The sequence below is a fragment of the Podarcis cretensis genome (genome assembly GCF_951804945.1).
Source record: "Podarcis cretensis genome assembly, chromosome: 8".
NCBI classification, from domain to species: Eukaryota; Metazoa; Chordata; class Lepidosauria; order Squamata; family Lacertidae; genus Podarcis; species Podarcis cretensis.
The window spans coordinates 499,886-524,251 of NC_137177.1; the positions used below are offsets into that span (position 1 = coordinate 499,886).

Below are 24,366 nucleotides of genomic sequence, written 5' to 3' on the forward strand. Positions count from 1 at the left end.
CCGGCGCCTCGCCCGCCCGCCCGACACTCGCCCAGCGCCGCGCGCGCGCACCCGCAGCACCCGCCCGGCGCCGCCCCACGCACCGGCGGCCCAGCCCGACAACTGGCGGAAACGCCCGAGCGCGGCCGGAAGGCGGGGGGCGGGCCCAGGGCGGGGCCTGGCGGCGGCGGCGGCGAGGAGTCTCAGCCATGGTGGAGAAGGAGGAGGAGAAGGACGAGGCCGGCCGAGCCAGCGCAGGGGGCCCCGCTCCGCGCGCAGCCAGCGCCGCCGCCGCCATCAGCGAGGAGGAGGCGGCCCAGTACGACCGACAGATCCGCCTCTGGGGCCTCGAGGCGCAGAAACGGTAAGGCCGACTGCCTGCCTGCCTGCCTGCCTCTCTCGGCGGCGCCGCTTTGCCCGGGAGCCCCGAGGATGCCGGGGCCCCTCGGCCGCCCAGGGCCCCGCACGGGGAGCACGAGACCCCTCCGAAGCTCAACAAGCTACCGCTTAGGGCCCCCCAAAAAAGAAAGGGGAAAAAACTGGGTGCACATTTCCAAAATATAAGATGATGATGATGGTGATAATAATAATAATTATTTATTCCCCACCCACTCTAGCCGAACATGAAAAACACAATACAGCATTAACATAACATAACATAAAAGAAAACCGATATACAGCAACAGTGTTTTGTGTTGTTTAGGCACCTATGATGTAAGTCATGGACCCTCAAGCATTTTAAATTAGAGCGTAATAATTATTTCACTATTACTATACTTCTTCTTAATTGCATTTCACCATTAATGTACTTCTTCTTAATTGTATTTCACCATTAATATACTTCTTCTTAATTGTATTTCAGTTCAACAATTACTTTGGTAAAATACACCTTTTGTGATGTGCAAATGACTTGAGATACCCATGAGGTCCATCAATGACCATCTAGCATATATTCAACAGAAAAACCAGCGACCATTTGTTGTTGGCAAAGGACAGCTGGACATCTCAAGGGCCCCATTGCCTTCAGGAGCTGAGGGCCGCATCAAACCTCAATCCGGCCCTGCCCAGTCCCATGCCGAAATCCCCCCCTTGGGAGCATTTTTTCCTTCTCCCCAATGGCGGCTTCAAACAAAGCTCCAGGCGCATCCCTTAGGATTCAGGGCAGAGAAGCCAGTGCAGCCGCACCATCGGGGCAAAGCGGGTGGAAGCCACGGATTGATGCGAAAGGTCAGGGGAACACAGAGGAGCTGCTGCCGCTGCTGCTGCTGCTGCCGCTGCCGCTGCTGCCCCCCTGTCATATCATCATCATCATTTTGTTTGTATGCCGCCTTTCCATAGTTGAAACTATGCTCAAGGCAGCTTACAACACGACAAGATTTACATCATTACAAACATATCAGAAGTCATAAACAATAAATAAAACACATCAAAAAGTACACAACCAAGTGGAAACAATTTCCACGTAATTTATAAGATCCAAAACTAAAGATACAACAATAATATCAATAACAGCAACAGCTCTCCAGCCAGCCCATTTATTAGTATTAATATTTATTGAATCCGTATGCTGCCCTTCCTCCACAGAAGCCAGGGCAGTTCACAGAAGAAAAGAGATACACACAAAACACGGGATATAGGCACAACAAAAGCACCTCCCATTCCAAAGGCATAATAAAAAATAATAATAAATTTTATTTATACCCTAGCCAAAACCGGGCTCAGAGTGGCTGCATAAGCGCTACATCGGGTGGCTCCTCCAAAAACAGGGTCTCAAAACGATTCAAAATCTAAGGCAGACAGGGACTGTGGAACTCCCTGCCACCAGGCTCAGTGGCGGCCTCCCTGGCAGAGAGTGAGGGCCAGTGCTGCCTGTGGTCTTCCTCTGGCGCTTGCCGGGGGGCTCCTGCTTGGGGGCATTTGGCCGGCCGCTGTGAGGCCACAGGGCTGGAGGGGCCGGATTCAACCCTGGGGCCCCTCCTGCACCCTTAAAAGAGAGCGGGGCAGCCCTCTTTGGAAGGGGCGTCTTGCCAGGCAAGGCCAAGGCCCTCTGCTGGCTGGGAGGGGCCCCTGCCTGAGCCTTCTGGGGCTTCCTCAGCATGGGGGCCATCGCAGAGAAGGCCCCGTCTCTCGCTGACAAGGGGGTGTCTCATGGGGCTGCATGCTATAAAAACCCCACAAAGAACCCCCAGGTCCCAGCCGATCGGGGGGGCTTACCTGTTGGGGGGCTCCCAGCACGCCACTCCAGCCAGTGGAGGCCTCCTCCTGGGGGTTTGGGGTGCTGCCCCACCTCAAGATGGCGGGGCCCTTGCTGCCGGGCCCCCTGGATCCCGCCAGCCCCCTTGCTGCCGGCCTGTTGGGGGGCAGGTGCTTGGCAGGCCCCTTTTTCTGGCCCCCATTTGGAGCTCCCCTTTCCTGGGAGGGAGGGAGGGAGGGGGTCATGGCCGCCCTCCCGGCTCCCCCCAGGAGCGCTGGACTGGCCATGGGGGGGGTCGTCCCACACCAGCTGCCCCCCTGGGCTTCTCCTGCCCCTTCTGGGGCGGAAGCCGCCTGGTTTTGGGGGGTCCCTCTCCTCCCCTACCCAACGGCCAGGGAAGTTTCCGGGCCCCAGCCTTCCGCCTCCTCAGCAAGGGCCACGGAAAATGGCCACTGGGGGGGCTGGTTGGGCCTGGGAGGGGCCCCAGGCGAGCGGCTGCCATTGAAACCAGGGGGGATAAAAATGAATGGTTTTTATATATATAAATCAAAAAAATCAGGTTTTTTTAAAAAAATAAATTGGATTTTTAAAAATGAAATGCTTTTGGAGGGAAAACCTTTCCAAAGATCGTTTTCTATTTAAGTTACATTATAGTCCAAAGGCTATTTGTCAGGAAACAAGGATTTAAGTTTTTCATGTGTGCTAAAAACTCAGCCTAAGGTGTTGTTTTTTTTTTTTTAAAAAAAAGTCGTTTAACCCCATCGGTTAACAAACATGGATACATATGCTACAGTGTTATTGTTTTAGTTAAATAAATGGTTTACATTTTTATTAAAGAAATAGTTCTTTCTCTTTCCAATCAAGTACAGCAGAAAGGTTGTCCAAATATCAACAGTTAACTTATGAAACCTCACTATAATTTCATAGTTATCTGTCAAGGTATTTCTAATAGTATCACCAAATCAGGAATTTTTGATGTAACTGTAAAAAACTACTCTGGAAATTTATGAGTCCAAAAAGGAAACCTTCCTCTGGTTGTAAATATTCAGATGATACCAGCAAGAATGAGTCTTTCTGCAAAAAAAAATATGATTTAAATCAAATCTTACTGACTAGTAATTTAAACTGTGATTTCAATCAAATGGCAGCCTGCAAGAGGGGGCAGCTCTGAGGCCCCGCTGGCCCCCCAAGCCGGCGCCTGAGGGGCCAAGAGGAAGGAGGCCCTGCTCCCTTCAGGCCCCACAAAATGGCCAGGGCACCTTCTGAGGGAATATCATCTCAAAAATCAGGAATTGTTGATAAAACTGTAAAAAACTACTCTGGAAATTTATGATTCCAAAAAGGAAACCTTCCTCTGGTTGTAAATATTCAGATGATACCAGCAAGAATGAGTCTTTCTGCAAAAAAAGATGATTTCAATCAAGCCCCGCTCCCTTCAGGCTCCACAGAATGGCCAGGGCAGCTTGGGGGGCCTTTGGGGGGCCCTTGGGGCCCTTCCTTCCAAGGGGGCCCCTTCTTATGAGGGGACTGCTGAGCCCCCCCCTTTCCAGCCCCCCAGCTGCATTTCAACATTTTCTGTGAGGGGTTCTTGGTTGCTTTCAACCAGGGAGGGTGGATTTGATTTAAATCAAATTGATTTAAATCACTAGTCAGTAAGACCCGATTTCAGTCATCTTTTTTTACAGAATGACTTGTTCTCGCTGGTATCACCTTAGTATTTACAACCAGAGGAAGGTTCCCTTTTTGGACTCATAACTTTTCAGAGTAGTTTTTTACAGTTTTATCAAAAATTCCTGGTTTTTTTGATATGAAATTCCCTCAGAAGGAGCCGTGGCCATTTTGTGGGGCCTGAAGGGAGCGGGGCCTCCTTCCTCTTGGCCCCTCAGGCGCCGGCTTGGGGGCCCAGCGGGGCCTCAGAGCTGCCCCCTCATGCAGGCTGCCATTTGACTTAAATCAAATTGATTAAAATCACTAGTCAGTAAGACTTGATTGAAATCATTTTTTTTTACAGAAAGACTCGTTCTTGCTGGTATCACCTTAATATTTCCAACCAGAGGAGGGTTTCCTTTTTGGAATCATAAATTTTCAGAGTAGTTTTTACATTTATAATTAGGTGATACTATTAGAAATATGTAGACAGATAATTATGAAATTATGGTGAGGTGTCATAAGTTAACTGTTTATATTTGGACAACTTTTCTGCTGTACTTGATTGGAAAGAGAAAAACAATCATTTCCTTAATAGCAATGTAAACTATTTAACTGAAACAACAACATTATAACATATGTATCCATGTTTGTTAACTAATGTGGTTAAACGATTTAAAAAAACAAAATAACTCTTAGGCTGAGTTTTAGCACACATGAAAAACTTGAATCCTTATTTCCTGACGAACAGCCTTTGGACTATAACGTAACCTAAATAGAAAACTATCTTTAGAAATATTTTTCCTCCAGAAGCATTTTATTTTAAAAATCCAGATTTAATTTTTTAAAAATCCAATTTAAATTTTAAAAAAATTGAATTAAATTTTTTAAAATCTGAAATTTTTTAAAAAAAATTTAAATCCTTGGTTTTTATCCACCCTGCCCTGCCCCCTTTCCTCGCTCTGCCCCACAAGTGCATCCCTTGCCCCTCTTTCCACCCTCTTCAGAGCTGCCCCTTCAAAATGTCCGTCTGCCTTCGCATCGGGGGTGGGATTCTTATCTGAATTTTTTATGGAAAGTTTTCAACATAGAATACAATAGAAATAAAACTTAGAAAATAGAAAAGGAAAGAAAGAGGGGGGGGGACAAAGACAGGAGCCTTCGCTGCCTCTTGGTCTCTCCTCCATCCCCTTCCTGTCAACCCAAACTAGAAGGCAACAAAAAAACCAAATGCAAAAATAAAATGAGTCCCCCATAAAGGACAAAAGCTACATAGCATTCAAATGGGCATTTAAAAAATCAAAAAGAGAGATAAAGGAAAGAAGTAGCAGGGACCTTAGATTCTCCATCTGCCCACGATATACCGTATTTTTCCGTCTATAAGACGTCCCATGTATAAGATGCCCCCTATTTTGGGGGACTCTGATTTAAGAAAATGGGGGAGGAGATGTATCCGTCTCTAGGATGCCTCCCCAATTTTTGACATTATTTTTAGGGGGGGAAACCTAGTCTTATATACAGAATAATATGGTATTTAGTGTATTTCTGGTTTTTATGGAAGCCGCCCAGAGTGGCTGGGGAAACCCAGCCAGATGGGCGGGGTACAAATAATAAATTATTATTATTATTTTTAGTATAGCCAGGTCATTCAAAGTATTCCACCCATTCATTGCAGGCCTCAGTCTGTTAGATGACATTTTCTCCGTCTTCAGTTGCCTCACGTTCGTTCAGTTTCCTTTTTTTAAAAAAATAATATTTATTAAAGTTTAAAAAAAGTTACAAGAATAAGAAAGAAGAAAACAAAAAACAAAAAAAAAACAAAAATACAAAATACAGTAAAGTAAAAACAATTAAAAACAAACCAGCCTTTTCATATCTTGTCTTTCATTTACTTGTTTCCCTGACCTCCTCACACCTCCCTTTTTTGTATTCTAGTTCAATTAGTTATTTCAGCAAATCCTTACAATTTTTGCTTTTATCTTACTAATTTATCTTAATATATTATAACTTTACATTCTCACCTGTTAATAATCCATCTTTAAATACTCCTTTATAACATTACTGCTAAAATCACATAACTTCATTCCAACATCCTTCTAACATTCCTTAATTTTACAATGTTTCTGTAGATAGTCTTTAAATTTCTTCCAATCTTCTTCTACCGACTCTTCTCCCTGGTCTCGGATTCTGCCAGTCATTTCCGCCAGTTCCATGTAATCCATCACCTTCATCTGCCATTCTTCCCGGGTGGGTAGATCTTGTGTCTTCCAATACCTTGCGATGAGTATTCTTGCTGCTGTTGTTGCATACATAAAAAAAGTTCTATCCTTCTTTAACACCAATTGGCCAACCATGCCCAGGAGAAAGGCCTCTGGTTTCTTCTGGAAGGTATATTTAAATACCTTTTTCATTTCATTATAGATCATCTCCCAGAAAGCCTTAATCCTTGGGCACGTCCACCAAAGGTGAAAGAATGTACCTTCAGTCTCTTTACATTTCCAACATTTATTATCGGGCAAATGATATATTTTTGCGAGCTTGACTGGTGTCATGTACCACCTGTATATCATTTTCATAATATTCTCTCTTAAGGCATTACATGCCGTAAACTTCATACCTGTGGTCCATAACTGTTCCCAGTCAGCCAGCATAATGTTGTGTCCCACATCTTGTGCCCATTTTATCATAGCAGATTTCACCATTTCGTCCTGAGTGTTCCATTTCAACAGCAAGTTATACATTCTCGACAGAGTCTTAGTTTTGGGATCTAACAGTTCTGTTTCCAATTTTGATTTTTCCACCTGGAAGCCAATTTTCTTATCCAATTTGTATGCCTCCATTATTTGGTGATAGTGAAGCCAATCTCGCACTTTGTCTTTTAGTTTTTCAAAGCTCTGCAATTTTAATTTATCTCCCTCTTGTTCCAAAATTTCCCAATATTTCGGCCATTTGGCCTCCATATTGAGCTTTTTCTGAGCCTTCGCTTCCATCGGTGACAACCACCTTGGGGTTTTATTTTCAAGTAAGTCCTTATATCCTTATATCTTGTCCAAACATTAAATGCTTTCCTAACAATATGATTAAAAGCTTTCCTAACAATATGATTTTTAAACGCTTTATGTGCTTTGACCTTGTCATACCACAAATATGCATGCCACCCAAATACATTATTGAAACCTTCTAAATCCAAAATGTCTGTGTTTTCAAGAAGTAGCCATTCTTTCAGCCAACAAAATGCAGCTGATTCATAGTAAAGTTTAAAGTCTGGCAGGGCAAATCCACCTCTTTCTTTTGCATCAGTTAGTATTTTAAATTTTATTATGGGCTTCTTGCCCTGCCAGACAAATCTAGAAATATCTCTCTGCCACTTCTTGAAACAGTCCATTTTATCCAAAATTTGCAATGATTGAAACAAAAACAACATTCTTGGCAATACATTCATTTTTATAGCAGCGATACGGCCTAGCAAGGAAAGCTTCAAGTTTGACCATATTTCTAAATCCTTTTTCACTTCTGTCCAGCATTTTTCATAATCATCTTTAAATAAATTCACATTCTTAGCAGTCATATTAACCCCCAGTATTTTACTTTCTTAACCAATGTTAAACCTGTCTCCCTCTGAAACCTCTCTCTCTCGATCGGTGTTAGGTTTTTCTCTAAAACCTTAGCTTTTAACTTATTCAACTTGAATCCTGCAACCTGACCAAATTCTTGAATCAGTTCCAATACTCTTTTAGTACAGTGGTGCCTCGCAAGACGAAAAGAATCCGTTCCGCGAGTCTCTTCGTCTTGCGGTTTTTTCGTCTTGCGAAGCAAGCCCATTAACGGCTTAGCGGATTAGCGCTATTAGAGGCTTAGGGGCTTAGTGGATCAGCTGATAAGCGGCTTAGCGGATCAGCTGATAAGCGGCTTAGCGGATCAGCTGTTAAGCGGCTTAGCAGATCAGCTGTTAAGCGGCTTAGCGGATCAGCTGATAAGCGGCTTAGCGGCTTAGAAAAGGGGGGGGGAGGAAAAAAACCCGCAGGAACTTGCAAGACATTTTCGTCTTGCGAAGCAAGCCCATAGGAAATTCGTTTTGCTAAGCACCTCCAAAACGGAAAACCCTTTCGTCTAGCGGGTTTTCCGTCTTGCGAGGCGTTCGTCTTGCGGGGCACCACTGTACTAGATTCTGGCTCCTGTAATGTCAATACTAGGTCATCTGCAAATGCTTTCAATTTGTACTGTTTAGCTCCGACTTGTATACCTTTAACCAATTGGTCCCTTCTAATCATATTTAAGAGAACCTCCAGGACCGAAATAAAAAGCAATGGGGAAATTGGGCATCCTTGTCGTGTCCCTTTCTCTATCTTAAACTCCTCCGTCACCACATTATTGACAATTAGTTTGGCCTTTTGTTCTGAATATATTGCACCTATACCATTTCCAAAACCTTGACCAACCCCCATCCCCTGTAAATTCTTCTTCATAAAGCTCCAAGAAATGTTGTCAAAAGCTTTCTCCGAGTCTACAAATATCAAAACTGCTTTAGTATTAATGTTCACTTGTAATTTTTCTAGAATGTTAATTATATTTCTTGTATTGTCAGACAAGTGTCTGCCCGGGAGAAAGCCTGCTTGGTCTTTATGTATCACTTCTGCTAATACTTTTTTTAGTCTTTTAGCCAAAATATCTGCAAAAATTTTGTAATCCACATTAAGCAGGGATATGGGGTGGTAATTCTTAAGTTGTGTCTTCTCAGACTCAGTTTTCGGTATAAGTGTAAGCTTCCTTCCATGACTCTGGTGCCTTTTTCCCTTCCAAAATTCCATTACAAACTTCCTTTAATGGTTGTATTATCCAATCTTTCAAAGATCTATAATATCTTGAAGTTAAACCGTCCGGCCCTGGAGATTTACCCAGTTGCATATTTTGGATGGCACCTTCTACCTCCTGTTCAGTTATTTTATAATTCAGCATTAGCTTATTTTCTTGAGAGATTTTTTGTAGTCCATTTAATTTCAAAAATTGGTCTATTATCAATTTCTTTCTGTGGCCCTTGTGATTATAGTTGTTTAAAATATCTCTGGAAACATTTTCTAATCTCCACTGGATTCTGTATATTCTTTCCTTCCACTTCCAAATTTGTAATAGTATTAAGTTTTTGTCTTTTTTTCATTTGCCAGGCTAACAATTTCCCACATTTGTTGGCCGATTCAAATGTCTTTTGTCTCATCTGTTTGATTTTCCACTCTATTTCCTGGTTCATCATTTTCATATATTGTACTTGATGTAACTTTATTTCTCTCAAAATCTCTTGCGACTTTGGTTTCGCTCTCAATCTCTTCTCACCTTCTTTTATTTTCTCCAAAATTTTATCTTTTTTCTCATTTTGAGTTCTCTTCTTTATTGCATTCTGTTGTATCAGAAACCCTCTCATAACCGCTTTGCTTGCGTCCCAGATAATTCTTTTTTCGACAGTAGTATTTATGTTTATCTCAAAATAATCTCTCAAGGTTTTTTGGGCCTTCTTGGTCACTTCTTCATCCCTAAACAAGGTGTCATTCATCCTCCATCTGAAGGAGCCAATTGGTGTTAGTTTCATCTCCATTTTCACAGCATTATGGTCAGAGCAGGTTTTAGGACAGATTTCCACTTTTCTAGTCTTTGGAGCCAGTTCTCTAGTTATCCAGATTTGGTCAATTCTTGTCCACGTCATTTTGGCTTCAGAGAAGAAAGTTCCCTCTTTGCCCAAGGGGTTCTTTGTCTTCCAGATGTCAACTAAGTCCAAGTTGTCAGTCATCTCAAAAAAGGTTTTTGGTAGTCTGCCGTCCTTAGTAACTACCTGTCTCTGTGCCTTGTCCATATTTGTAGATACCACTCCATTCATATCCCCCATCATGATCATATTATAATCCAAATAGTCCAACAAAGTCTCATGCAACTTTTTAAAGAATTCTGATTTTCCCTCAATCGGTGCATAAACACTTAATATCAAAAATTTCTCTCCTTGTAATTGAATTTCAATTGCCACAAATCTTCCTTGATCATCTTTAAATATAAATTTCGGTGATAGGCTCTCCTTTGCATAAATTACTACTACTCTTTTTTTAACTTTGTCTGATGAGATAAACTCTTGGCCCAATCTTTTATTAGTCAATACTTTCCTATGGAGCCTTATCACATGTGTTTCCTGTAGGCAAATCAAGTCCAATTGTTCCTTTTTTAATAGATGAAAGACTCTTTTCCTTTTTTGAGGTGAGTTCAAACCATTAGTATTCCAGCTCAATAGTTGCAGGGCCATGATGTAATTATTCTGATTTTCCTCCAACTGCACCAAGTGCTTGCTCTTGTTCTGTCGGTGGTATTACTGTTACTTTCTCTGGACAGTCCAATCCAAAGGGTAATCTCACTACAGTTGTGCCCCGCAAGACGAATGCCTCGCAAGACGGAAAACCCGCTAGACGAAAGGGTTTTCCGTTTTGGAGGTGCTTCGCAAAACGAATTTCCTATGGGCTTGCTTCGCAAGACGAAAATGTCTTGCGAGTTCCTGTGGGGTTTTTCCCCTCACCCCCCTTTTTCTAAGCCGCTAAGCCGGTTATCAGCTGATCGCTAAGCCACTTATCAGCTGATCTGCTAAGCCGCTAAGCCGCTTATCAGCTGATCCGCTAAGCCCCTAAGCCGCTAATAGCGCTAAGCCGCTAAGCCGCTAATAGGGTTGCTTCGCAAGACGAAGAGACTCGCGGAACGGATTCTTTTCGTCTTGCGAGGCACCACTGTATGTCTAATATTCCTCTTTTCGTTCAGTTTCCTTTGCGTGCAAAAAGGCCCAAAGAGGATCTTCCATTGTTATTATCCCTAGATATCCAGAAAAGTCTTCCTCCAGTACAGTGGTACCTCGTGTTACGGATGGGATCTTTTCCGGAGGCCCATCTGCCTGCAACTCGTAGTACTGTGTCTGCACAAGCGCACGGCGCGATTTAGCACCTGCGCAGGCGCGAGTGGCAAAACCCGGAAGTAACCCTTTCCGGTACTTCCGGGTTGCGGCAGGACATAACGCAAGGTATGAATGTATAATAGTTTTATCTCCAAGAGGTTCCCTTATTAGGATAATGATCCGTAACTCTTTACTTATTGTATGTCCAATAGTTCATACCCAATTCCATATCTTCCGGTCCCATTTCCTGTTGGCTAGGAGTTTCTGTCTTGATTTAGGAAGAAGCGCCTTCCATGCCCCCTTCTTTTTCCAGAGTCTGGGTGGCCTATCCCTCCGAGTCTTCTTCCACTTGCACACAAGATCCTTGGCCATCTCAGAAGGTTCCTTCATGTTTTTTTCTGTCCTCGGTTCCATTTCTCTCCTTGATCTGTTCCAGTCCTCCATGCCTCTCCCTTCCATCCTCTGCCATCTCCCTCTTTTCCATTCCACTCTCATTTTCAGGCACATCTCGATCGGTGCCCCCCCTCCCCCCAGGTCCTATGGATTCTTCAGCCTGGCATTTCTCTGATCTCTTTTCCTTCCTCATTCTGCACACCTTCTTCATTCTGATCTCTTGCAATCGCTTAGCCAATAATCGCTGCGCAATACCAACAATCAATGGGGTTGATTGATAATTAAGATAAGCTTTTTGCTTTTGTTCTTCAGCCTGTTAATTAATGTCTCTTATTATGCCAGCAGCCAATTTGCGTCCTGGGCAAGAGGCAGATGGGTCGCCTCAGTCGTAATTAGTTCCTGCCTCAAAAATAGAAGGGAGGTTTTGCTGATGCCTTAAGGCAGGGGCCAGCAAACTTTTTCAGCGGGGGGCTGGTCCACTGTCCCTCAGACCTTGTGGGGGCCAGACTATATGGGGGTGTGAATGAACAAATTCCTATGCCCCACAAATAACCCAGAGGTGCATTTTCAATAAAAGGACACATGCTACTCATGTAAAAACACTCTGATTCCCAGACCATCCGTGGGCCAGATTGAGAAGGCAATTGGGCTGGATCCGGCCCCCAGGCCTTAGTTTGCCTACCCCTCCCTTAAGAGCTACCCTGAAGGGCCCGATGGCAGTTCTTCTCACCCAGACCCTCCTCATCCGCAAAGAGCAACTTGTCTCCATGTGAGGAGTGGCTCCTTCAGAGCAACTGCCAGTGAGGTTTATTCCATTTAATCTCCCTCTTTTCAAAGGGGGAGTGTGATACCAGGATTCTCCCTGGCTATCACAAATCACTGCATAATCATCTCTAGAGGTTGGCATTTGGGGAAATTCAAGAGGGGAGGAGATGGGAGCGAGGGGCAGCCCCCTTTATTCCAATAAGCACGGGGACCACTTGGAGGATTTTAGGCATAGATTTGAATGACCATCTGTCAGGGATTCTTCAGCTGAGATTCGTGCCTTGCAGGGGGTTGGACTAGATGGCCTCCGGGACCCCTTCCATTCTATGATTCTAATTATAAATATCACCCTCAGCAACACGTACTGCCATTTTCTCGTTGCAACCTCTTTGGATTAGAACAGCAAAGACGGGAGAGAAAAGCAGGGATAAAATTTGCCATTAGAACCCCCGGGGTAATATAGCTCTTTTCAGAGCTTTGAAGATCAAAACCCGTCAGGTCAATTTGATCATTTGGCAAAAGGATCCCTTGGCCTCGGATTAACCCTTTCACCTCCATCCTGGGCCACTTCCTTTTGACCAGCATCTTGTGCCCGGGGGGGGGGGGGTCTGAACTGCATCCTTTCTGCCTCGGGACACTGATGGCTTCCTCTTGTATTCTGCAGCCTGCGGGCGTCTCGGGTGCTGCTGGTGGGCATGAAAGGCTTGGGGGCAGAGGTGGCCAAGAACCTAATCCTGGCAGGAGTCAAAGCCCTGACGATGCTCGACCATCAGCAGGTGAGTCTTGCCCAAGGGGCCGGGAGGCGGGTCCTGGGGGGGGGCTCCTCCCTTGGGCTTCCTGTTGCCGCCCTGGGTGTCCCCTGATCCTGGAATGGGAAATAGGATAATACGTGGTCTTGCCCCTTTGTACTCAAAAGCGCGTGTCCATCAAATTATTTATTTCGTGAAATTTAAACACTGCTTGATTACCGGCGGGGGGGGGGGGGAGCCTGAAAGCGGTTTACAGAAAAGATGATAAAATTTACCCTACAAAAAATTACAGCGATCATTTAAAGCACACAAAAAGTTTAAAACAACGATAGATTGAAACAAATTAAAACTCACTTCAACTTTCCAAAGATCTGGGTAGATTTGTCTAAACAATTACAGTGGTGCCTCGCAAGACGAACGCCTCGCTAAACGAAAAACTCGCAAGACGAAAGAGTTTACCGTTTTTGAGTCATTCCGCAAGACGAATTTCTTCGCAAGAAGAAAGCCCATAGGGAAATCTCCGGGGACCTCTTTTAAATGCTGGCGGTGGGGAGCAAAGCCTTTCGCCCCCCTCCGGCCTTCAGAAGAGGTCCAGGAAGGCCGGCGGGGGCCGAAAGGCTTTGCTCCCCACCGCCAGCATTTTAAAAGCAGTCCGGGATAGCAGTGCGCTTTCCCGCTATCCCGGACCGCTTTTAAAATGCTGGCCGTCAGGAGCAAAGACTTTCGCCCACCGCCGGCCTTCAGAAGAGGGTCTGGACCTCTTCTGAAGGCAGGCGGTGGGCAAAAGTCTTTGCTCCCCCCCGCCTGCCTTCCCGGGATAGCGGAGAAGCGCAGCGCGCTTCTCCGCTATCCCGGACGGCTTTTGAAGGCAGGCAGGGGGGAGCAAAGACTTTCGCCCACCGCCTGCCTTCAGAAGACCTCTGCTGTCCCGGGGGCTTTTAAAATGCTGGGGGTCAGCAGCAAAGCCCTCCTGTCCCCGGAGCTTGCGGGGCGGGAGGTGGGGAGAAGGGCTTTTCTTCCCACCGCCAGCCTTCAGAACAGCCTTCTGAAGGCTGGCGGTGGGAAGAAAAGCCCTTGTCCCCCCCCCCCCCAGCCTTCAGAAGAGGTTGGGGGACAGACTGTCCCCGGACCTGGTCTGAAGGCGGTTTCCATAGGAACGCATTGATTGATTTTCAATGCATTCCTATGGGAAACCGTGCTTCGCAAGACGAAAAACTCGCAAGAAGAAAAAACTTGCGGAACGAATTAATTTCGTCTTGCGAGGCACCACTGTATGTTTTTGGCAGATGCCAAAAAGAATACAGCGAGGGTTTGATGTCAATAGGCAGGGAGTTCCAAAGTGTAGAGGCTGCCTCACTAAATGACTGAGTTCTTACAAACGCAGAACAAGTATTATGTGGCACCTGTAGGAGTGCCAGTTCTTCCAATCGAAGCAGTTGAGTGGGCCCACGGGGGCAAGGTGATCTCACAAATAAGTGGTCCCAAGTCCTTAAGGGCTTCATATACTGGTCGTAACACCTTTAACTCAGTCTGGTAGCAAATGGGCAGCCAGTGCTGATCTCTGAGCACTGGGGTGTTTTTTCCCTCAAGGCCTCACTCTTGTCAGCAATCGTGCTGCAGCATTCTGCTCCAACTGCGGCCTCCAGATCAAGTGCAAGGGAAGCCCCACAGAGAGCACGTATGTGGCGAGGAGAGGGTTGTATGTCGCAAGCCGGGAGATGGAGACTTTCTCAAGAGAGGAATGTCCTTGTTTGGGACCCCTGAGGCCACCGTCCCTCAGACCCTGTGGGGGCCAGACTATATTTGGAAAAAGGAAAAAAGAACGAATTCCTATGCCCCACAAATAACCCAGAGATGTATTTTAATAAAAGGACAGATTCTATTCATGTAAAAACTGCAATTAGTCCTACAGGAAAAAGCAAGGGATAGTATGCAGATGACCAAAAATAGCTTTAGCACATGTAATGAGACAAGAATCCAGGGCTCTCCATAGCTTTCAGTTTAGTAATAAGTTGTAATTCAGCGACTTCTCTTTCAAGTCTGTTTCTGAAATTCTTTTGTAATAAGACAGCTGCTTTGAGATCTTGTATTGAATGATCTGGGAGATTGAAGTGTTCTCCTACTGGTTTCTCTGCCTGTGAGGTGGGTTAGGCCTTGTGAGTGAGTGGCCCAAGGTTACCCAGCAAGCTTCATGACCAGATGAGGGTTTGAACCCTTCTCTCCCAGGTCCTAGTCTGACACTAACCACTCTGCCACCCTGCCTCTCAGTCTTCAGGGCTCCTGTGGCGTTTCCCACCCAGTCTCTTCCTGGTGGCACCAGCCACAACCTTTCCTTGTGCGTATCTTCTGCCAAGGAAGGGCTGCAGCCGACATTCGTTCTACTCAGGGTGCTAGTCCTTCTTGGAGTAGAGCCATTGAAATCATTGGCTGTGGCTCAAGAACTTTAAGTGGGTCTTCTCTTGAGGACGACTAACACAGAATACAACACAAATCAGTCTAGAAATACACTTTCCCCAGATGAGAGATGCTTGTAATCAGGTGTAAATCAAGTATTGAAAAAATCTGGAGGTTCAAGACTTTAGAAATCAGTAACAGCAACAAAATAGGCATGAGGGAGAAAGCATTTGGAGGGGGAGATATTTTGATTAGATAAGTACAGTAGACCCCCAATTTAACTTGTGATTTACTTATGTGATTGCACCTTGCATGGGTGGCAGGAAAACAAATAAGAAATGGAGAGTGAAGGTGGGTGGGTGGGTGCGAGACAGTTAGAAGGGGCTCTCAGCCTCTCAACCAAGATCTCTCAACCTTCCTGGAGCCCTATAAGTAACGCCAGAGGGTTTTAGAAGCTCTTTCTGTTCTGGGTTCTCCTGCTGCACAAAGAGTTTCTTAGGCCTCCGCCTAGTTCGTTGGGCTCTGGGAAGGTCACATGAGGCCTCTGGAAGGCTGTGAGGGGCTGCTGCAATATCTTGAGGTGCTTTTGCAAGATGTCAGGGGGCTCTGTGAGATCTTGCAGGAGCCTCCCACAGTTTCCACAGTCCAGTAGGGTAAGGCTGGACCAGTGGCAGGGCCATTCTGGGGGTCTTCCTGACTTTGCATGGTTTTGCCTTTGCACACAAACCCCTGGCATGTAACCCCTTTGTAGTGCCTTTTCTGGGGGTACGCATACCCCTAAACATTTTGTGAATCTTTGTACTTTTGTCCATTTACCGTATTTATTTTTTGTGATTTGAACTATAAAATAGTGATTTTCTTGAGTCAAAATGAGAGTACCCCTAAACATTTTTTTTGGGGGGGAGCACTGCCCCTGTGTACCGTATTTTTCGCCTTATAGGACGCACTTTTCCCCCTCCAAAAATGAAAGGGAAGTGTGTGTGCGTCCTATGGGGCGAATGCAGGCTTTCGCTGAAGCCTGGAGAGCGAGGGGGTCGGTGTGCACCGACCCCTCTCGCTCTCCAGGCTTCAGGAAGCTATCTGCTAGCCGTGGGAGACCCAGCTCTCCCAGGGCTAGCGGAGAGCTTGCCGGCACCCAGAAGCTTGGGGCGCGCTGAGCTCCGCACGCCCCAAGCTTCAGGATTAGCGCAGCGCTCCGCTAGCCATGGGAGAACCGCGCGGCTCTCCCACGGCTAGCGGAGACCTTGTTGGCACCCAGAAGCTTGGGGCACGCTGAACTCCGCACGCCCCAAACTTCGGGATAAGCGCAGCGCTCCGCTAGCCATGGGAGAACCGCGCGGCTCTCCCACGGCTAGCGGAGACCTTGTTGGCACCCAGAAGCTTGGGGCACGCTGAACTCCGCACGCCCCAAACTTCGGGATAAGCGCAGCGCTCCGCTAGCCATGGGAGAACCGCGCGGCTCTCCCACGGCTAGCGGAGACCTTGTTGGCACCCAGAAGCTTGGGGCACGCTGAACTCCGCACGCCCCAAACTTCGGGATAAGCGCAGCGCTCCGCTAGCCTTGGGAGAACCGTGCAAAGTCGCGCGGCTCTCCCAAGGCTAGCGGAGACCTTGTTGGCACCCAGAAGCTTGGGGCACGCTGAACTCCGCACGCCCCAAGTTTCGGGATTAGCGCAGAGCACCTGGGGGGGGGGAATTATTTTTTCCCCTTTATTCCCCCCCCCCAAAAAAACTAGGTGCGTCCTATGGGCTGGTGCGTCCTATGGGGCGAAAAATACGGTAAGTTTCAGGTGTGGAAAGCAGGCTTAACTTTCCCACTACACGGCAGCACTTGCGACTTTGGGCCACAAGGTGGAGCTCTTCCTTCACGCTGAAATGAGGATGCAAACCGGCCTCTTAGCTGGAAGATGAGCAAGAATTTGTAGAGAAGGAAGTGTGCAAGGATCGGGGTGGGGAGAGCCAAAGTACATAGCCAGCACATATAGTCCCCTCAGAGAAAACAGCAAAGAGACAGCCTGCTTTTCCCTTTCTTGAGCAGTCCTCAAGCTGTTCTAACTCCTCAGTCGCTCCTGTGGTTCTGATGGCGGCATGAGTTTTCAGCAGCTGGAAGTTTCCCCATTCTGTGTTTGCACAAAAAAACTGAGCCTGTTGACTTCCTGCGCAGCATTGAACTGTGAGAGAGAAGCCCTGCCAGAGAACAAAGCGCCAGCTCTCCATTTGCCCTGGCTTCAACTGATTCCCCCCACCCCATGCTCTTAAATCAGTCGCTAAGGACAGATTGAGAGGCAGCAGCTGGGAGACCAGGCATGTGCTTTGCCAGAGTGTGCAGCTGGATTGGACGGGGCTTTATCTGGGTCTCAGCTCCACCTGGATGTGGCGGAACTGAATTCAACTCCCTCCCCCTTTCCTCTTTTGTGCTACATAAGCTCTTGATATAAAAGGTACCTACCAGGAGCTCTTTGGTATAGAGGCAATAAGTATTCATGGAGGAGAAGGCAGTTGACGGCTGATAGCCAGGATGTGTGTGCTCTGCCTCCACGGTCAGGGGCAGAAATTCTTTGGGATACCATAGTAACTACTGACCAGTGACTCATTTTTCCTTCCTGGGTAAAGTTCTCGAGCAGGTGGTCCCAGTAGGGTCACCCCAGGCAGTCACTTTACTGTGGCTTGGGAAACACAGACCACTTTTAAACCCCATCTCCACCTCCTTGAAAGATTCCATCAACAGTGTCTCAGAAAATTTTTACATATCACTTGCAAAGGCAGGCAAACTAATGCCAGTGTACTGGAAGAAGCAAAGATCACCAGTGTCAAAGCAATGATTCTTCAACATCAACTTTGTTGGACTGGTCATGTTGTGCGGATGCCTGATGATCATCTTCCAAAGCAACTCCTCTATTCCAAACTTAAAAATGGAAAGCGTAATGCTGGTGGTCAACAAAAGAGGTTTAAAGACTGTCAAGGCAAATCTTTAAAAATGTAGCATAAACACTGGGGAACACTGGCCTGCAAGTGCTCCTGTTGGAGAACAGCCTTGACCAAAGGTGTTCTGGGCTTTGAAGATACTTGAACTCAGGACGCAAGGGAGAAACGTGCGAAGAGGAAGGCACGCTTGGCAAATCCACACTGGGACCAACTCCCGCCTGGGAACCAATGTCCCCACTGTGGAAGGACGTGTGGATCCAGAACTGGCTCCACAGTCACATACGGACTCACTGTTAAGGCTGTGTTCATGGAAGACAAACTTGCTCAGCTATGAAGGATCACCAAAGAAGAAAGAATCCTTCTGGAGCGGCTGTCCAAGTTCAGGGTGGCTGGCAGCTATTTGCGGTGGTTCCAGTCCTGCTTCGATGGTTGTTCCCAGAGGGTGCTGCTGGGGGAGTGTTCTTTGGTCCAATGGAGCCTTCAGTGTGGGATTCCTCAGGGTTTGATTTTATCCCCTGTGCTGTTTAACATGAAACCTCTTGAGTGGGATTATCCAGAGCAGGCTTCCTCAGCCTTGGCCCTCCAGGTCTTTTTGGCCTACAACTCCCATGATCCTTAGCTAGCAGGACCAGTGGTCAGGGATGATGGGAACTGTAGTCTCAAAACAACTGGAGGGCCGAGGTTGAAGAAGCCTGATCCAGAGCTTTGGCATTGTCATCAATATGCTGATGACACGTAGCTCTACTTCTCTTTACATCAGTGGAAGTGCTGGACTGGTGTCTTCCCTCGGTAATGGACTGGCTCGCTTGGCACCTTCATAATACACCTTTTGGTGCCAGGTAAAAACCTTCTTCCACCAGGCCTTGGGCTGATTAACGTCTGATACGCTTTTACATGTGTTGGGGGAGGGGGTTGTTAGCTTGTTTTGGTTCTTGTTCTTGTAGCTTGCATTTTCATGTAAACGAACCACCCTGAGATCTACAGAAGAGGAGCAATAGACAAATTTGATAATGAATGGCAGAACCCAGGACTGCAGCAAGGGAACCCCACTTTTAAACCCTCACTCAGCCACGAAGCTCACGGGGCCGCCTGGGCTCAATCACTGTGCTTTACCTTTGTCTGCTTTACTGTGTTGTTGTTGTTAGGATAAAATGGGGACGGGAACCTTTTAGGCATCCTTGAACCTAAAGAAGTGAATGAAATGAGCTTGGAACAGGAGGCCCTGGGGTTACTACTACTACTATTAATATTTATTAACTTTATAGACCACCCTTCATCAAGAGACCACAGAGCAGTTTAAACCATAAAACTCCAGTTACTTAATATAATAATAGTAAAGGGCAGCAATACCCCCTCGTCTTCTTCCCCTTCTTCCCTCCCGTGGTTTTTTAGCTTGCGTTTTCATGCAAATGAACCACGCTGAGATCTTTCTTCCCTCCCGTGGTTCTGCTTTCCAGAGATAAATTGCTAGAAGTCCCTGGTAGAAGTTCCTACCTCACAGGGTTGTTGTAGGAAGGGAAGAACCATGTACGCCACTTTGAGCCCCTTAGAGGAAGAGGTGGGATGTAGATGCAATAAATAAACAAAACCTTTTGCTGTGTGGCTTCAGGTGAGGTCAGTTGTCCTGGCGCTGCTGCTTATCCCAGGAGGCCTGGGATGTTGCCCTGCTCTGATTACTGCCTTCTCCCCTCCCAGGTGTCGCCAGAAGATACGCAAGCTCAGTTTCTGATCCCTGGGGGGTCCCTGGGCAAGAACAGGGCGGAAGCCTCGCTGGAGCGGGCTCAGGACCTCAACCCCATGGTGGACGTGAAAGCGGACCCTGGGAACGTCGAGCAGAAGCCCGAGGAGTTCTTCACCCACTTTGACGTGGTAGGTTCTGGCGGGAGAAGCCGGCGAGGGGAGGCAGTCTGAGTGAGTGGCCTCGGTGGGCACCGATGGCACACACTGGGCCACCATTTTCACAATGCCTCTGCTCCCAGATTGCCCTCTCTGGTGCTGTCAGAGGGGGTCTTAAAGCAGAGGCCAGCCGGCATGTAGGAGAGAGGAGATGACAATGAAGGCCTTTTCTGGCCTTTCTTAGAAAGTCTCTGTCCCATAGGCCACTTGGCAGCCTGAGCTAGATGAGAGGTCTGGAGGGTGGCGACATGAGAACGAGGCCTTTTCTGCAGTGGCCCCCTGTTTGCGGAATGCTGTCCCCAGGAAGGTTCACCTGACACCTCCAGGCGCCGGGTGAAAAGGTTCCTCTTTGGGGCTGATGAAATCTGCGGCCTTTTAAACTGTCTGTACAGAGCGGCTATTGGGGTTTTTTATATTATGTTACGCATTTTGTGTTTTTATGTCGTAAGCTGCCCTGTGATCATTGAACGAAGAGCAGCATACAAATTGAATAAACAATTTGAATAATATGCTCAGGCAGCTGACCTCTGGCCCCGGGGCTTTCGCCTTCCAGGTCTGCGTGACGTGCTGTTCCCAGGAAGTCCTAGTGAAGATCGACCAAATATGCCACAAGAACGGCATCAAGTTCTTTGCGGGAGACGTCTTTGGCTACCACGGCTACATGTTTGCCAACTTGGGCGAGCACGAATTTGTGGAGTGAGTCTGCCTGGGAGCTGGTAATGGGGCTGGGAAATGCCCTTCGGGGGGGGGGGGGGACTGTAGGCCTGTCAGGTGCTGCTTGGGGAAACCTCTCTGGAGTTTGGCCACTGGAGGGAGCCCGAGAGCCATCCTGTGCCCACTGTCCAGGTTCCTCTCTAGCTCTGTGCCGACTCTTAACCAGTTGAAACTCAGGCCGCTGGGGAGCAGGGGTCCTCCACTGGCTGGAGGGGAGGGGGCCGCAGTGTTAATTTGCTTCCGTGCCTTGCAGAGAGAAGACGAAGGTTGCCAAAGCCGGCCAGGGAGTGGAGGATGGACCGGACGCAAAGAAAGCCAAGCTGGACTTCACAGAGACCACGCTGGTGAAGAAGGTGCGTGCTGGGAGAGCTCTCTGGCCATTTGGAACAGAGGCAGGAGCGGATCTGTGCCTTGCTCCCCCCCCCCCAACTCCACATAATGCAGTGGCCACATAGCTGCATTCCTGGTCTTCATCCCCAAAACTCCTCTGAGCTGAGTCTGCCTTTTCTCCTCCTCTTCCCTCTCCCTCAGGCAGGTCTGCCGTTGCCCCAGTGCAGCCCTCTCAGTCTGTCAGGTGCTTCTCATTCTTTGCTTGGGCTCCAGACAAGCTCACCGTCCCGGCCTTCCCCTCCCCACAAGAGCCGGGTGGGGACCATGTGGCCTTTCAGGTGGTGTTGGACTAGAATTCCCCTTGTTCCTGACCATCGGAGTCTCAGCTCCCTGAGTTAAAAGATGCCGAGATGAGAAGGAATAGTTCAGGGGGGTGAATGAGCCTCATGGGGAAACCCCATCTAGCCCTGGCATTGGGCAGATCCTGGCCTCTGCCTCCGATGAATGCCTCTCCTCTGTGCAAAACCATAAAGGCTAGGATGTTGTGTCCTGTTGCTCACTATACGGACAGAAGCAAGGCCCTTCTGGGTCCTAAGTGCATTGTAGGGACTGATCCTTTCAGGAAGCTCTGCGCTTCAGCTGGGCTGGGCAGACGCTGACTGGAGCAGAGAAGGCCCATTGAGTCAACTTGCCTCTGCCCTATATAGCTAGGTTTCTAGGGTTCATATCTTGGAAGCATTTTGGGATTCTTCCTTAGGGGGGGCAGGGGGGCCCACGGAAGTGGTGGGCTGTGTGAGAGGGGTGGGGCCGTGGTGGTGGTGGGTGCACGTGGTTGTCTGGGGTCCTTCAAGAGAAAGGACGGGTTATTAATTGTAACAAATAAAGAACTGGTGGTTCATTGATAGTTGTCTGTTAGCAAACACAGTCAGTGCCCGGGCCATTCATAATCTAAGCCATCTTCAGTCCGCGCCCATGGATTTCTGGAGCCTCTTTCTGCAACTGAAGAGGCAGAAACCAGGTTTCTGGCCAGTTCTATGTCTTTTAAGTACATAAACCTGCCAGTTCTGAGCTTGCATGGCAAGCTGCTAGGTATGAGCTACTGGTCTAAGCTGCACCATGGCTTAGTGAAGCGCCCAACACAAGAGATCACAGCTGCTTTGCTTTTCCCCATGGGCTGTGACCAAGGTTTGTAAAGGACAGCCAAGCCCTGAGCCTGGGTTCTGATAGCATAGATAAGCCAAACCCCGGCTGGAGAGGGCAAAGCAGCTGCCATCTCCTCTCCTCCAACCAAGCCTCCTCCGTGTGGGCTGCCAGATGTGCAGCCTCCTAATGGTTCTCACCTGGTTATAGCACCGCAGGTATTGGAGGATGGAGGCCAGAGTGTCAGGCACAGCTCAGAGCTCCAAGAGCTGCTTCTTGCCTCTTGCACCCACTTCGCAGGTCATGGTCTCCAGAGATCAGTCTGGGATGCTCTCTTGCAGAGCTCTGCTCCCCGTCCCTGGCGGCTTTGTGCAACTGAGCTGCTCCTGGCGGTTTCTGTGTGCATCCTAGCAGCCCCACAGCCCCTTCCTGCATAGGCAGGGCGCACTTTGTAAGTCATGAGTTGTCCCAGCGTGGCGTCAGGAGGCGGCTCTCCTTGCTGCTTGTCAGATCAGGCCCCATCTTTCCTCAGCCCCCTGCTCAGGGTGGGTGTCAGGATCAAGCCAGCGATAACTCACAGAGTGCCAGTGAAGTTCTCTCTCTTGATTCAAAGAGACAAAACAGCTCAGGAGACCAGGCCTCCTGGCAGATCTTGCCCCAATGAGCCAATTTCAAGGACTGGAGACCCCTGCCTTCCCACAGGGAGTCCCTTCTTCTTGCCTGCCTTTGCTCTGCCTTCTTCATGCCTCTTTGGCTTCTAGGAGACCAGCGGGGAGGGGAGCTGGTCACAGCAGGAGGGAGAGACCCCCTGGCTTCTCCAGCAACCTGCCTCATCTCTGTCTCCTGCCTCTGATCCTGGTCTGCTCTCTGCCACAGCCTCTCCCTGCTCACCAGACCCTGTTGCCTCTTCAGCTTGCCACCCTCCTCCTCCCCGTCTGCCCCCTCTTCTCCCTCTGACCAGGCATCATTGTCCCGCCCCCAGGCCCCGGGCTCTGAGCCTTCTTCCCAGCCGGTGCCTCCCGCTGCTACTCAGCATCCATGGCAGGGACCTTCCTGGGGTTGCAAGGGGTCCAGCCCACTTTTCCTGCCCAAATGCCATTCCTCAACCTCCCACCCTTTGCTGTGGGGGAGCCGGGCCGTTCAGAAGGAGCAACTGTGGAAAAGGAGAACAGAAAGGTAGCACCTGCTCTCTTAATGCTGAAAACAGTGGCTGTGCCACCGAAAGCGGCCATAATGGGAGGAAGAGGGAATGTGGCCGCCATGAGCCGCTGGAAGGGGCATCCCTTGGTGGCTGAGCCAGGCAGCTGCACACGTGACCCTGGTGGGGCTCTCTGTCCTCTCCCCCCAGTGTGTGAATTTCTGCCTCCTGAAAGAGGCCTTGACCGTCGACTGGAGCGGCGAGAAGGCCAAGGCTGCCCTGAAGCGCACGGCCCCCGATTACTTCCTTCTTCAAGGTGAGATGCCCCCTTTGGAGGCCAGCGGGAGCGTTTATGGGGGGGGGGGGAGAGAGTGTGAGCAGGAGGGCAGTTGGTGTTGCAGCTGGTCACCTGACTGCTCTTAGGACCACATGACTCCTGGTCCCCACCCAGCAGACAATGAGTCTGTGTCCCGCTTGCCGGCACGTGAGCCCCTTGCGCTCCCAAGGAGAGTCCCACCCGTGTGCAGCCAGCCGAGGTGGGGGGCAGAGGGGCTTGGGGGGCTGTCTCTGGAACAGGCCCGGCATTCATCCCTGGGACAAATCTGCTTGGTGGCACAAGGACCCAGCTCTCTTCAGCGGGGCCTGCGGGGCTCCACCTGGTTCCCTGCCAGGGCAAGGCTGCCGGGCTCCAAGCAGCAGGCGCTCTGCCCCTTGCCACCGTCCAAGGCAGGAGGAAGTGGGAGCCCTCTTTCCAGCCAGCGGGGCTTCATGTGTGTCCTTATTGATCAGCCTTGCTCTGGGTAAGAGGCCTGGTTCTTGGGGCAGCATCTCTGGGTTGCACAAATCAAAGAGCTGCTTTGTGTCTTGGCCTCGCTCCAGTCCGTGTCGCTTCTGAAGCTCATTTTTCTCCTTTGCCCTCACGGTTTCCCCCTCCCCATCCCCAGTGGGGGGAGCTTTAAGGCCTTTGTGTGGGCCTGGTGTGCGCAGGCAGCCCCTGTTGGGCCTACGCAAAGGGGAGAGTGCTGAGACAGTCCCAGGGCAGAGGGAGGGAGGGAGGGAGGGGTTGTCAAGAACCCCACCAGGAGAGGAAGGTCCTCAGGGGAGATTTCCCCCTAGCTTCTCCTCTGCTTCCTTGGCTTTTCTAAAACACAGTGCCTTCCCTTCCCTCCTATCAGCTTGGATTCCTGCA

General features: G+C 48.6%; 1 protein-coding gene across 2 annotated transcripts in view; it reads left to right on the forward strand.

Moving 5' to 3' along the window:
- The first annotated feature begins 150 nt into the window (after positions 1-150).
- SAE1 (SUMO1 activating enzyme subunit 1) overlaps positions 151-24,366 on the forward strand; it is a 28,662-nt gene continuing 4,446 nt past the window's right edge. The window contains exons 1-7 of one of the 2 annotated variants that reach the window (XM_079985659.1): positions 173-226; positions 257-343; positions 12,556-12,667; positions 19,655-19,828; positions 20,409-20,551; positions 20,823-20,922; positions 23,388-23,493. In XM_079985659.1, the coding sequence (XP_079841785.1) occupies positions 189-226; positions 257-343; positions 12,556-12,667; positions 19,655-19,828; positions 20,409-20,551; positions 20,823-20,922; positions 23,388-23,493 (760 nt within the window). In that variant the 5' untranslated portion in view covers positions 173-188. Of the gene's footprint in view, positions 344-12,555; positions 12,668-19,654; positions 19,829-20,408; positions 20,552-20,822; positions 20,923-23,387; positions 23,494-24,366 lie in introns of both variants that reach the window. The other variant, XM_079985658.1, reaches the window with a different exon arrangement.